The 14,795-nt window shown below is 38.0% G+C and overlaps 1 protein-coding gene across 1 annotated transcript; it reads left to right on the top strand.

Moving 5' to 3' along the window:
- The first annotated feature begins 1,238 nt into the window (after positions 1 to 1,238).
- LOC105173689 (3'-5' exonuclease) lies at positions 1,239 to 2,379 on the top strand. Its single transcript, XM_011095537.3, has one exon. The coding sequence runs from the start codon at positions 1,574 to 1,576 to the stop codon at positions 2,291 to 2,293; it is 720 nt and encodes a 239-aa protein (XP_011093839.1). The 5' UTR covers positions 1,239 to 1,573; the 3' UTR covers positions 2,294 to 2,379.
- The last annotated feature ends 12,416 nt before the right edge of the window (positions 2,380 to 14,795 follow it).

Raw genomic sequence — 14,795 nt, 5'->3', positions numbered from 1 at the left:
TCTTTCCAAATAAATAATAAATCAAATCTATATCTATCAAACAACCAACATCCTATTATTATGCCATTCAATAATATTTTTAAATTAATTAATAATTTTATAGCAAAAAAAAATATATATGTATGTATACCTACATTATTATAAAAATATTATTTTGCTCACGTCAATATTTTTAATCCAATCCTTAACAAAAGGGTGTCAAGTATAAATAATAATTTTTTAAAGGAAATGTAAGTGTAATTTTAAAATTTTTTTAGAAATAAAGTATAATCTCACATTCTCAAGATGATCTAAGTATAATTAACCCAAAAATATATATTCAGTTTGGCGATCATTGGTATTTGCCAGCAAAGTTAACAAGATTTTATTTTTTAAAATATACTCAGATTAAAAAAAAAGGGTTTATTAACTATATATATATATATTACATTAATACTGAGTTCTAAACAATGACATTATTCATATATTTGCTATATAAATTATTAAATATTTACATTGTTATTTAATAAAAATAATTATTTACTTCTAGAATACTTATCTTAATCATGCTTATCCACGTTGTTATGCATGTAATAACCATATTCCTATTTATGTGTGTTTATCCACCTAAATTAAGATAGTTTTTCATACTTACTATAATTATATTTGGCACGTTCCAAAGTTAACAAATTTAGAGTATTATTGATACGTAGGAATGACATTGAGCAGAAGTTGAATAAGTATATAAAATGAATCATATTTGAATAGTATTTAGAATTGTCATTTGCATATTGATTTTATTCACGTAATTGATCGATAAACTAAAAGATAATGATTAATGACAAAATAACTAATATCATGTTGTTAGACGAAACGATGGATCCCTTATCTAATGGAATAATAACTCCTATGAAATGAGCTTAAAAATGCACGTTCTGTTCCTATCTATCAGTTATCCTTTTTATTGTAATTTGAATTCGTGAAAAATAAAACTGAAAAAGTAAAAGTATTTAGTATTTAGTACTTTAATTGTTTTGCTGTTAAAATAAAAATAGTGGTTAACGTTTGGATTAAATACACTTTACCCTCCTCAATTATACTATAGATTTCATTTACCTTGTAAATTAATAAATGTAAAACTTATTGGTTTGAAGTAACAAAATTGGGTTTCCATGGTACTTATGTTGACCACATTAGAAGGCAGTTAGCAATATTATGTAAAAAGTGAGTTCATTTGTATGTGTAAGAAAGTGAGGGAAGATTGGGGCTCTCTTTCTGATTCCATATATCTCAAATTTGGTAAGTTACCATAACAGAGCAGAACACCTCACCTTGTAATCTACCTGTAATCTGTAACTATCTCAACAACATCAATTACTCTTTCACTCTCTCTCATCAATCATTACTTTCCTTTTATTTCCAGATACACCGAATCTGTTAAATTCGGTTACCTAATTCCCTAGTCTTTCTTTAATCCCAAGTAACTCTGTCTTACTCTCACTCCTCTCTCCATATGTATATATACAGACACATATCACACATACCCTTCACATACCCACACTCTCGACATTGATTTCTGTTTCTCTCCACAAACATGGATCACTACATCTACATATCCCCACCCCCCTCAAATTCAGTCTTCCCTCCCGGCCACATTATCTTAGCCCCAGTACCGTGTTTGCCAGATTTTTACTCTGTAAACTTTGAAGGTGAATTGATCCGAGTTACTGTTGCGAAGAAGGCTGTTCATATCCATGAGTGGATTTCCGGGATTTGCCGTATTCACCGCCCCAGTCTTGAGCGCAAACTTATCGTTGGCATTGACACAGAGTGGCTTCCGAACCTTGCTCCTGATGATGACCATCCCGTTGCCATTCTCCAACTCTGCGTTGGCCAATATTGCCTCATCGTCCAACTTCTCCATGCCGACTGCATTCCACCTTCTCTCTATGGCTTCCTGGCCGACCCTCGGCACGTATTCTGCGGCGTTGGCGTCCAAGAAGATGTCAAGAAACTGTATGATCACCACGGCTTGACTGTGGCCAACACTGCTGACCTTAATGACTTGGCTAGATTGGCGAGCGAACTAGATGGGAGGGAGTATTACCATATGGGATTGAAAAAGATGGCCTTGGCAATTCTTGGCAAGGCGATGGTGAAGCCGTTGCGAGTTACGCTGAGCAAGTGGGATTCTCATAACCTCGATTCTGAGCAAGTGGAATATGCAGCCGTCGACGCGTATGTTTCGTTCCAGATTGCTTTTGCACTGTACCCATGGATTGATTATCAATTGGAAGAGATTGTTCACTACTGAAACAATTACAAGTTGTAAGAAATTATGATCTGTATTCAGGAATTTGATTGCCAAATTTTCATATCTTTTTTTTCAGTATGATATTATGGAACTGGCCTCTGTATGTAGATATTGACACAACCAACAGACGGACTTATGCAAAAGATAGAGAAATTCTTCAAATGATGAAATCACTCAGTTTAAAGGCCAATGTAGCTAACTCTTTCATCTTTAATCCAAGAATGCCCATGTGGTCCTGAAAATCTATCAACACAAAGCATGCAAATTACACGAGGTTAAGTGGATAAGATATTAGCATTTCCCGATTAACGGGACTCTAATCTATCAACACAAAGCATGCAAAGAATGCCCAGGTGTTGAGAATGCATTACACAGTAAACCGGAACTGTAGACACACTAAAGGACACAGAAAAGTAAAGAATCAACATGAATACGACGTCCTTGAGGTGTTAAACATAAATTAGACAAAATAAGAAAGCCCAATGTCAAATTCATATAAAGGCAAGAAATCAGGAAGTGCAGTAAATGCTTTAGAATTGGACACTGCAACGGCCGGAGGCTGTAAAAGCGAGTATGACCAGGAACTAGCATATGATCCAAGGTTAAAAAGATATGAAGGCAGGCACTAACCAGGGGAAGTATCAGATAGCATGTACAGTTCAGTTGTAGATTATATTCCACCAAGGACTCTGGCTTCACATACCAATCCATATGAGTGGCCTCATCACCAGCAGCATGCCAAATCTCATCAACAACCATTGCTCTTTGCTTGAAGCTTGTTGAAATATTTGAACGTTGCACCTACAATTCATCATAACGAAAATTTATTTCGCAACATGTAATAAAAGAGTTACCCATATGCTAAGTGCTTAAGGCCACGGTGAAATGTAAGGAGCCTGCATTTCTAAGCGAATTCTGACAAACTTGGTCACACTCTGCATACGAATTAAGGTTTCAAATACTCTGTCATGTCAATAATGTCAATTAGCCTTTGTTATCCATGGAATCCAGCGCCGTGTGAAAGATAGATGCAGGCAATCATCCATGAAAAACTGAACCAACAAATCAAGAATTGGATGAAGGAGCATTATAAAAGCCTAGTTACACACACAATATATAATCTACTTTATGCTAAAGGAACGATTATTTACTCAACAAACTAATGACTTTCAACAGAAGAGTAAGAAAACGAAAATCCAAGAAAACAAGGGGCAACACTATGAAATAGCAGAATTTGCACATTGACACTGGTGCACATACTTTCAGATATTTTGAATTGCAACGACATATGATCAACAAAAAACCAGAAGCTGCAATCACAAAGCTTCTTGACCAATTGACGCTATCCAATATCCATCTGCAGAAGGATAAGCAATGATATAAACACGAACTAGAACACTGTCATGTTCAGAAACACCCAATACAAAACAAATGGTTGAATAAAATAAATGCACAGATCCTCACCTTTTTGTTTTTAAGAAAGGTATATCACTACAAAGTAGTAGTCCCTAGATCAACTTGTGGTTCTGATTCTTTTACCAACTAGTTAATTTGATATCCTGGGCTCGCTAGTTAAACAAGTCAGCTAAGTTGGTAATGAAAAGCAAAAAGATAGTCCAACGTCCGTTCTGGTTGAAAGTTCCTTTTTGTTTATCGTCGTAACTGTAGAGCAAAACAAGGAACAAAGGTTAAAATTCATACCTCTACTATCGCAGCTTCTCCTCGAGGCAAAGATCCAACAACAGATGGAGGTACACCAACCTCCCTTGCTCCCGCAATCATGACAGCCTCAACCCATCATAATTTAATCTGGCCAATGAAATTTCACAACCATGCAGTAAGTAGCTCCAGTCTACTTGGGCTAAAACAAATTATCAGGAAGAACGGACCAGGTGGCGGAGGGAGGCCTGACGAACAAGCGCGCCTGTTCTTCCTGCCAGTGAGCTTTTGGGCGAGCCGTGTCTCTAGGCTTCCCCCCTTAACTAGATGACGATGAACTGAAAGAGTCGACCTGGTGCGGCTAATGATTTTGAGCTTTCTCAGAGGCAGCAGAGGTCGAAAACGCCGTGGAATGATTCATTGGAGCTGAGCAATGGATAGGAGATGGTTGGCCTGGACAGTGACATTGCCTGGCACAACACTGGTAGCAGCCGTCTAGCCGGCGATCGATCGATACATACCTAAAAAACCGAACTATAATACAGTATGTGGTTTATTCGAGTGAAATTCTACATCGGACGTATTTGGTTAGATCAAAATTAATTATAAACAAGTGTAATACAATTCACATTGATTCATGAACAGTTTAAGATATATAATTGGTGTATATTTTGAAAAAAATAATTAATTATATAATAAGTATATCACATTTATGTCTAAATCAAATTTGAATAAAAAATTTCCCACAAGTGATTAATAGTTGCATTTTGTTTAGCCACGTACCCACTCGTCGTCTTTAATTACTTTAAAATAATAAATAATCTATTATACTTTTAAAAAAAAAATTAATTTAAAAGTATCATTGATGCAATAAAAATATCGATACAATGACGTTCTATATCATTGTTTGTAAATGAAAATTATCAAACTTTTTTTGTATTATATAAATTATAATCTGGAAAATATAAAAAGTAAAACATTTTTGCAATTTGAATGTCTTATGTAGTTACGTTGAATAGGCTCAAATTATTAGGAAAAAAAAAAGAAAAAGAAAAAGTAACAAAGTTAAAAGAATTTAGTATTTTTTATTTTCTTACCAATAAAATAGTAGTTAACGTTTGTATTCAATTATGAAATACTTGTGTAAGAAAAGAAAACAAGTCTTGAATTATTATTTGGAGTGGAAGAGTTGCAAATAAAGCTAAGGTGTTGGAATGGAAAGCCTGATATGTAATACCCTCCAGCGTTTGTGATTCTTGCGGAGGTTTCTGTGTAAGTTACCGGACGAGGATATCAAGCATGTCTTGCTGGAATACCCACTCTCATCACAAATCTCATCTCCTCGTTTCGGTCACTTAGAGTTGTACTTGTGATGCGGAAACTTGGTTTCCGACATGCTTGTTAGATGCTCCATCTCAGGGCCTGGCTCATCGTTAATTTTCTTTTGCTTTGTTAGTCTAGTCCGGCGGAAAAAGCTTTTTCGCTTTAATGATAATCCAATAGTGGCAGAGGCATTGGTGTTAAAATTTAAAGTGTAGGGAATAGAGTATATTCATAACAATAAATTAGACAAGGAAAATCGCAAGTACTTTATTCATCTAAACTCTCAAGTTCTAAAGTTACAGAGATGTGCGGCTATATATAAAAAATAGAGTCCTAGCTAAAGAAGAAAACTAACTCACTTTGAACTCTAGTAGGCAACAGACTCAATAAAAATTAAATACTGGAATACTAATGAAAAACAAACACTGAGAACAAAAGGATAAGTACGAAAAGAACTTGATAAGTACAAGCCGAACTTTCAACAGCCCCCCTCAAGATGGAGCCGAGGAAGCGAGGCCCAGCTTGTAAAGAAACCGTCCGAAGTTAGCAGCAGGAATGGACTTTGTGAAAAGATCAGCGATCTGATCAGACCCACAAATATGAGAAGGAGAGATGAAACCAAGTTTGAATTGATCTCTAACAATGTGGCAGTCGATGTCGAGATGTTTGGTGCGCTCGTGAAAAACGGGGTTGGTGATAATGTGGATGGCGGCATATTTATCGCGCCAGAAGGGAATGGGTAGCGGAACAGAGACATGGAGGTCGCGCAACACATAGGAAATCTAGAGGAGTTTGCAAACAGTAGAAGCCATACTGCGATACTCAGCCTCAGCTGATGAACGCGAGACAGTCGCTTGTTTCTTGGTCTTCCAGGAGATGAGTGACGATCCAAGAAACACATAGAATCCGGTAACTGATCATCGTGAGTCAGGGCAAGAGGCCCAGCTTGCATCAGAGTAAGCGCTAAGAGTCCAGGAGGTAGTGGAGGGAAAGAAGAGGCCAGTGGACTACGACCCCTTCAGATAACGAAGAACATGAAGAGCTGCATTCCAGTGAGAAGATCGAGGTGCCTGGAGGAATTGACTGAGCTGTTGGACAACAAAAGAGATGTCAGGTCGTGAAAAACCAAGATACAGAAGGCGACTCACAAGCCGCTGAAAACGATCTGGATTATCAAGTAGGGAGCCGTCATCCCGTTCTAATTTGAGACCTGGTGGTAACGAGGTAGAAATAGGTCTAGCTTCAGGCATTGAGGTATCAGCCAGAATATCCTGCAAGTATTTACGTTGGGTGATCTGTATGCCATGAGGAGATCTGGCGAGTTCGAGCCCAAGAAAGTACTTAGCCGATCCAAGGTCTTTGATGGTGAATAGACGATCAAGATAAGTCTTAACAGAATCTAGAGCAGAAGGAGACGACCCAGTGAGAAGGATGTCATCAACATAGACCAACAAGGCTGTGAGCTCGCTTGAGGTCCGCTTGATGAAGAGACAATGTTCATAGCTCGACTGTTTGAAACCAAAAATTAGCAACTAATTTGTAAGCTCCAAATTCTACTGTCTGGAAGCCTGTTTGGGCCCGTAAAGCGATTTCTGCAACTTGCAAACATGTCCAACAGGAACGCCAAAGAGACCTTCAGGGGGATCTATATAAACATCCTCCTCTAGAAAACCATGGAGGAATGCATTGTTGATATCCAGTTGTGCCAAGGGCCATGAATTGGAGGCTGCTAGTGCAAGGAAGATCCGTACAATAATAGCCTTAGCGACTGGAGAGAATGAATCAAAGTAGTCCACTCCCTCGATCTGAGTATAACCTTTCGCCACCAAACGAGCCTTATAACGATCAATAGTCCATCAGGATGAAGCTTCAGCTTATAGACCCACCGTGAGCCAATGGTACGTTTTCCAGGCGGCAAGCTCGTCAAGATCCAAGTTTTGTTTGTAGCCAGTGCCTCCAACTCCTAGTCATAGCCTCCACCCAATTCCTGTCCTACAAGTCTGCAAATAACTGTTAGGTTCCTGCAAAGTAGATAAGTGAGCGACAAATCTAGAATGTGCAGTGGAGTATGATGCTGAGATATAGGAAGGAGAAGTGAGGGTGCAGTTGCAGTCGTAATCAGAAAGCCAAGAAGGCTTATAGTGAGGTCGCTGAGATCTGCGAAGTGGAATAGAGGTGGAAGAGTTAGGCACTGGATCAAGAGTAGAGGGAGTGATCGTGGTAGGTGTAGGAGGGGTCGCTAGATCGCTCGAGGGAGTAGGAGGAGTCGCTAGCTCGCTCGAGGGAGTAGGAGGATCAAAGTTATCTGTAGGTAGTGGCAGGGTGATGGGATCAGAAGACGAGGTGAAATTGGAATAAGGGAAGATGTGTTCGTGAAATATCACGTCCCTAGAGGTAAGAAGGTGATTAGAGTCGAGATCATAAACTTTGTAGGCCTTTTTGGTTTGGCAGTAGCCAAGAAAGATGCATTTTGTGGCACATTTATCAAACTATTTTTTGTGAGGCAGAGTGTTGGTTGCGAAACATAAACAACCAAATGTACGGAGTTGTGTGAGGTCGGGTTGCTTGTGATAGAGAATTTCATATGGGCACTTCCAGTCAAGGATAGAAGTGGGTGAATGTTGATAAGATAGGTGGCTGTGAGAATGGCTTCCCCCCAAAAACGAGTAGGTAAATGTGATTAAAAGAGAAGAGCCCTGACAATCTCTAAGATATGCTTATGTTTACGTTCTACGATCCCATTTTGTTGAGGGGTATAAGGAGAGGAAGTCTGGTGTATAATTCCAAGAGAGTTAAACAACAAACTACATTGGTCGTTAACAAACTCTGATCCATTGTCAGATCGAATATATTTCACAGAAGCATGAAAGTGAACTTTGATCATATTAAATAAGTTGATCGGTGTTTGAGATACTTGGGATTTATAGTTGAGTAAGAAGGTCCAGGTCGCACGACTATAGTCGTCTACGATGGTAAGGAAGTAACGACACCCGGTTAGCGACTCAAGGGAGTTAGGTCCCCAGAAATCTGTGTGCAAGAGCTCAAAAACACTAGTAGAGGAAGTGGTACTAAAGGTAAAGGGCAAACGATGTTGCTTAGCCATGGGGCAAATATCACGGTGATTATTGATGGAAGAGATCGGATCAGAGTCTTGAGGAGTAATGACTACCACATGTATACTGCATTGTTGAAACACATCTGGCTTCCTATTAATTTCCTATAAAAACAAGAAACTTAATTAATGATTTTAATTTTAATTTTAATATATATCCCATCCCACAGGAATTAGAATTTAATAAAATCGATAACATATAAACTCTGGCACAAGCGGATCAAGACAAAACAAACAGGCGCTATTCATCACATATTCCTCCTCAAGCTGCCAAATTCTTCAACCCTAAGTGATCATGGCTGCTGATGTTGTACTCTCAACAATATGCATCTTTAGTTCCCTAAATTAGCTCATTCGATATTTTCATCTTTAACTTTTAATTTTTACAATATTAGTCTTTTTTTTTTATAATATTAGTCTCACGAAAAATGAACTGCTAAATTTTTATTTAGATTTTTATCGCCTCAGTTTTCATAAATTTGTTACTCTTTTTGGAATCATGAGCTAAGACTATAAAAAGCATTGTATGGATTTCTTATTGTTGAATAGAATGGAGAATGATTAGTGGGATATTATTTTTTGTATTCACGTGGCCTTTAAATAATTGACGGAAGCAATCATGTAATACTCACATAGCCGTTACATGGGTGTTTTGGAGGGAAATTATGGCATTTTTCAGGAAAAACTCTTTGTTCATTTTGTTTAACCAGCAACGAGGCCTAGATATAACTTTCTTCGTCCTTGTGCAAATTGGGCGAGTCTTGCCACTTGCAATATCGTCATTGCCATAAAACCTTATTTCCCGACTCGTGCTCGTTGACAAGGTTTTTATACATACTTTTATTATTGCAGTAACACATGATACTTGATTTTGTAACAGTTAAATCACTTGTTAAAATTATATTTTTAGCCTAAGAAGCTTAATTATTGCCAGTTTGGAAGGACTCAAATAGTGTTGACCTTAATTCTCTATTGCCAAAAATTGCAATTATAGTCCCTCCAAAAACGAAACATGTACCTCTCATATGCCATAATTCCCTTCAACATGCCCCAACTTAATGGAGACGTGAGCATCAAGTGGTCATTTTTATCAAATGTTTAACGACAAGACGAAAAGTGAGAAATATCGTAAGTTGACCTTAAAATGAGAATCTTATAATTATTGGACCCAAAAGTGAACAAAGGCTAAATTATGGAACAGAAAGTAAGATTTCATGTGAGAGGCACATTCCTCTTTTCCCTCCAAAATGAGCACTTAATGGCCACGGCCCACGTGAGTCTCACGTGGCCATTTACTCAATTATTTAACAACAATACTAAAAGTAAGAAAAAATATAAGATATTGTCCTTAAAGTGATGTTTTTGTAATCATTGAGATTAAAAGTAAGCATGACCTAAGTTATGGGACTGCAACTAACATTATTTCTTAGGTTAGTTTTTGGAAAAATGTGAAATCACTAAACTACAAAAATACATAAATTTAATTTTTTTATGGTAAATTAATACTATATTTATATTTGTTACTTAATATAAAAATACTAATATTAATTTTAGGGCAAAAGACAATTTTCGTCCCACAGTTATAGGCCATTTTCGTTTTAGTCCCGTAAGTATCTAGGGTTTCAATTTGGTCCCGTAAAACTGAAAAATTCGCAATTTCAGTCCAAATTTCGCCGGAAAATTTTGTGGGTCGCCGAAAAAAGTCACATGCGATGCATGTGACTTTTAAAATTGGGGGCTCGATCCTGATTGGCTGGAGAAACTGATGTGGCGCATACGTGCAAATTAAAAAAAAAACGACTGACGTGGATTTTTAATCCACGTCAGCTGCTGACTCGGATTTAAACACAACATCTGGCAAAGATTTTCCCTAATTCTCCTAATTCTTTGAAACCCGCCCCCTAATTCCTTCAAACCCGATTCCTAATTCACCCAATTCTTTCGAACTCGAGCCCTAATTTCCCTAATCTCCTTTGAACCCAAGCTGCGAAAACCTATCTACTCCCCACCATTTGTGAAGACGAACAAGATCAAGCCACTTTGGAGTGAAAATGGTGTTCGTTCGGCAGGATAGGCATATGAATATGCCTCCTCATCAATACCGTAAGTATTCTCCATTTTCACTCCTCGTTTTTTATAGAGATAAATTGACCCTTGCCGGGTTTTGTTAATTGTTGTTTATGTGGACCCTTGCCAGGTTATTTTTGTTTATTATCTTTTTTGTGGACCCTTATCGGGTTTTTTATTATTGGTGTTTTGTCATTGTCGGCCGACTGTCGAGCATGGTGCTTTTATTTGTTTGTTTTATGCTTTTAATGGTGTGGTCCCCTACAACTGAACCTGCTTTTGTTGCTTTGTGTTTTTTTTGTGCTTAAACAGACCCCGACACTGATTCCATAACACTATCTCTACATTATAATGGTGTGGCTAGACATATACCTGAAGCTGTGTATGTGGGGGGTAGGGTGTCTAAATACGATTATGTATCACCCCAAGAGATCAATATTGAAACTCTAAACCTGTTTTGTGATAGTCTTGGGTTAGGGAAGGATAGGGCATTTTACATAATTGTGAATAAAGGCTTTAAGTTGTTGATTGATAATAATGATATGAAGAGGGCATGGAGGAGAATTAGGAAGAATGATAGAGAGATGATGATTTATGTTGAAGTTATGGTGGGTGAAGGGGCTGTTGAGATGGTTGAGGAGGGTGAAGGGGTTGCACAGATGGTTGAGAAGGGAACAGGGGTTGCTGAAACTGAAATGGGGGAGGGGGGTGAGGAGCCCTTTACTTTTTTGGGGGCTGAAGTGAATGAAGGTGAGGGTGAGGGTGCTGAAGGTGAGGGTGCGGGTGCTGAAGGTGAGGGTGAGGGTGTTGAGGGAGATGACTTGGTAGATAGCGATTATGAGGGGGTTGAGGGTGAATTAGAAGTTGGTGGTGAAAATGTGGGGGTTGAAAGGGAAAGTGGGAGGGTGGAAGGGGAAAATGATAGTGATGAAGATGATGGGGAGTCTAGTGAAGAAGTTGATGTGGTGGATAATGACAGGGAATTAGATGAGAAAAGGGATTCAGATGGGGATGGTGAGGGACCTTCACATCCACTTTTCAATGTAGATGAAACATATAACCCCACATTTGAAATTGGCATGTTGTTTAGCACTAAAAAAGAATGCAAAAAGGCCTTGCAATCACATGCAATCAAGTCAAAAAGAACATTGAAATTTACAAAAAATGATAAAAGAAGGATCTATGCTGAATGTGGGGATGCTGATTGTCAATGGAAGCTGCATGCAATTAAAGTAAAGGATGAGGAGACTTTTCAAATCAATCTACTACAATCTCACCACTCATGCCCACAAATCTTTGATGTGAAAAATATGAAGAGCAATTGGTTGAAGGATAGGTATTTGTAGAAATTTAAATCAGATCCAAAAAGAAATGTGAAAGGGTGGAGAGTGGATGTAATAAATGAACTAAGGGTTAATGTGTCAAAATCTCAAGCATATAGAGCAAAAAAGGCTGCATTGAAAGAAATTGAGGGTGCTCCTGAATGGCAATATAGTAGATTGTGGGATTATGCTGAGGAGATAAGAAGAACAAATCCTGGTTCTACAGTTGTTTTGGGGACAGAAGATAATATGACGGAAACAAGGTTTAGCAGGATTTATGTAGGTTTTGCGGCCTTAAAAAGAGGGTGGAAAGCTGGTTGTAGGCCTATAATTGGGGTGGATGGGTGTCAATTGAAGGGGCCTCATGGGGGTATTTTGCTCACTACAGTTGGAGTAGATCCGAACAACAACCTGTTCCCTATTTGTTATGCAGTTGTGGATAAAGAGTGTAGGGAGACTTGGGAATGGTTCTTAATAATTCTGAAGCATGATTTGAACATAGTTAGAGATTTTGAATACACTTTCATGTCGGATAAACAGAAGGGACTTATGCAAGCTTTGGGAGATGTCTTTGCTGGGAGTGACCACAGATTTTGTGTACGACACCTTAATAACAATTTTAAGAATGCTGGTTTTAGGGGACAGAGACTGAAAAATGCTTTATGGAATGCTGCTAGAGCTTGTACCGTAACTGAGTGGAAGAAATGTATGGAAGACCTGAAAAAATTGTCTGAAGCTGCACATGATTGGTTGAATGATAAACCTCCAACACAATGGTCTAGATCTCATTTCAGTGAAATTAACACGTGTGACATGCTTTTGAATAATGTGTGTGAGGCATTTAATGGTTGTATAATTGATGCAAGAGAAAAACCCATTCTAACTATGTTAGAATGGATAAGAGAATATCTCATGCGGCGGATGCAAGAGAACAGAAATAAGTGTGCTGCTAAGTGGAAGAAAAGATTGTGCCCAAAAATTCAGAAAATCCTACAAAAACAAATAAATAAGATTTCTGATTGTATACTAATTAAGGCCGATGATCAACATTATCAAGTTTCTTGTTTTGATGGGAGTCAACATGCCGTGGACTTGGGGTCTAGAAGTTGCAGCTGTAGGAGATGGCAATTGTCGGGCATTCCTTGCAAACATGGTTGTTGTGCTATATACTTTCAGAAGCTTGATCCTGTAGACTATGTAAATGAATGCTATAGTGTTGAAACTTACAAGAAAGTTTATGCACCTGCAATACTACCAATGAGCCATGAAACACTATGGCATGAGACTAGCATCATACCACCTCTACCCCCAAATTTTGGTAGAGGTCCAGGGAGACCGAAAAAGGCTAGAAGAAGAGAGAGCGATGAGCCTCCATCCAAAAAGAAAAAGAAGACAGCACAGGTGCAGAAGATAAGAAGGAATCAAAAGATGGTGCATTGTAGGACATGCGGGGGGCTGGACACAACAGTACCAACTGTCCTCAAAGAATGCAAACTGAGAGTCAACAGGTACTTTATTTGTTTTTTTATTTGTAACTATTTCATTTTACACACATGTATTCTAATTTTCAGCTTTGCATGACAGGATCAAGCTTCTCATGAGGTTGGACATACTCAAACTGAACAGCACGAAAGAGCGACGAAAAAGGTACTTTCTATTATTTGTATTTAATGCTGTATCATCAAGTTTATATTACATATAATAATGCTGCTGGTACTTTGTATTAGGCTGGAAAAAGAAAGGCAACTGAACCTACAACTGAACCTGAAATTGAACAACTGGGACAGGCTACATCAAGTGTAAGTGCACTTTTACATGAAGTTATATTGTTACAATTAAAGAAAATGAATTTACATGTAAGTGCAGTTTTACATGATGATTATAGGGATCTCGACATACAAATATTCTCCCACCATTGCAAGTGCAAGATGAAGATGAGCAACCTGAAGCATGCTTGACTCAAGATCAGATGCAACCTGCACCTGCATCTGTACCCCCTCTACCAGTGTTCATGCCTGGACCATCGATGTTTGAGCAATTACACATGAACAATCCAGGGACAACTTTGCAATCAAGAGTCACAATCCGTGCACCTCCATCTTTTAGAGGAAGACAAATATTGCCGTCATTTTCTACGAGGCCACAAACTGAAACAAGTGAAGCAATATTGAAAGAAGGAGGACAAAAGTTTCTAAAGTTAAACAAGTGATGTATATGACGATGTTTTGTTGTCTAGTGGTGTATATGACGATGTTTTTGACAATGGTTGTATTTTGTTCAACGTTATATACAATTTCAGATTTTTGCTTGCGACAATGTCAGTATTTTGTTGTCTAGTGGTGTATATGACGATGTTTTTGACAATCCAATTATCGCAATGACAATGACAATGACAGTATTTTCATTATGTCCATTTCGTACAATTTTGCTATCGCAATGTTTTGATGTTTTGATGTTTTCGCTATCGCAATTTTAATTAGGAAATTAAAATTGGAGAAATTGCATTTTCAACAGACAGGCCTTTTTCAGCCTTTTCATTTCATTCCAAAACAAAAGCTTACATTTCATTACAAACTTTACAACCAAACTAAACCAAAAAAAAAAAAAAAAAATTAAAAAACAACAGAGAGAGCCCATCATCATCAACTTTCTCATAAATCGGTTGCTCGTGCGCAAGGCTTCAACATCTCCTTCCAAAGCGTTGATTTTTCTTAACAATCCGGGAATAATCACCCTAGCTCTTTCACACATTGGTGGGTCCTCCCATAAAAAAAACCTACACCCTCCTCTCTGCCAAAATGGAAAACCAAAATATTATTTTCAAAACTAAAACTTTAAATTAAATTAGGAAATTTACCTTGTAATTTCGACATGAAAGAAACCTCCTCCCCGGATTGCCGTTCGTCCATGACATGCGCATCACAGCTGCCACTCCACAGTTGCATTCCGTCGATCTTGTTACAGTAGACATTGCTCTTCAATTTTGTTGGGTGTTTTAGGGTTCTTCTTGATTTTGGGG

This window comes from Sesamum indicum, linkage group LG11, assembly GCF_026168435.1.
Source record: "Sesamum indicum cultivar Baizhima isolate 11 linkage group LG11, ASM2616843v1, whole genome shotgun sequence".
In the NCBI taxonomy this organism is placed as follows: domain Eukaryota; kingdom Viridiplantae; phylum Streptophyta; class Magnoliopsida; order Lamiales; family Pedaliaceae; genus Sesamum; species Sesamum indicum.
Note: the sequence above shows the minus strand (reverse complement) of the source record. Positions and strands in the feature narration are given on the sequence as shown.

What these genes read in the sequence shown, in the direction of transcription:
- LOC105173689 (XM_011095537.3), top strand. Translation starts at nt 1,574, where the DNA reads ATGGATCACTACATCTACATATCCCCACCCCCCTCAAATTCAGTCTTC.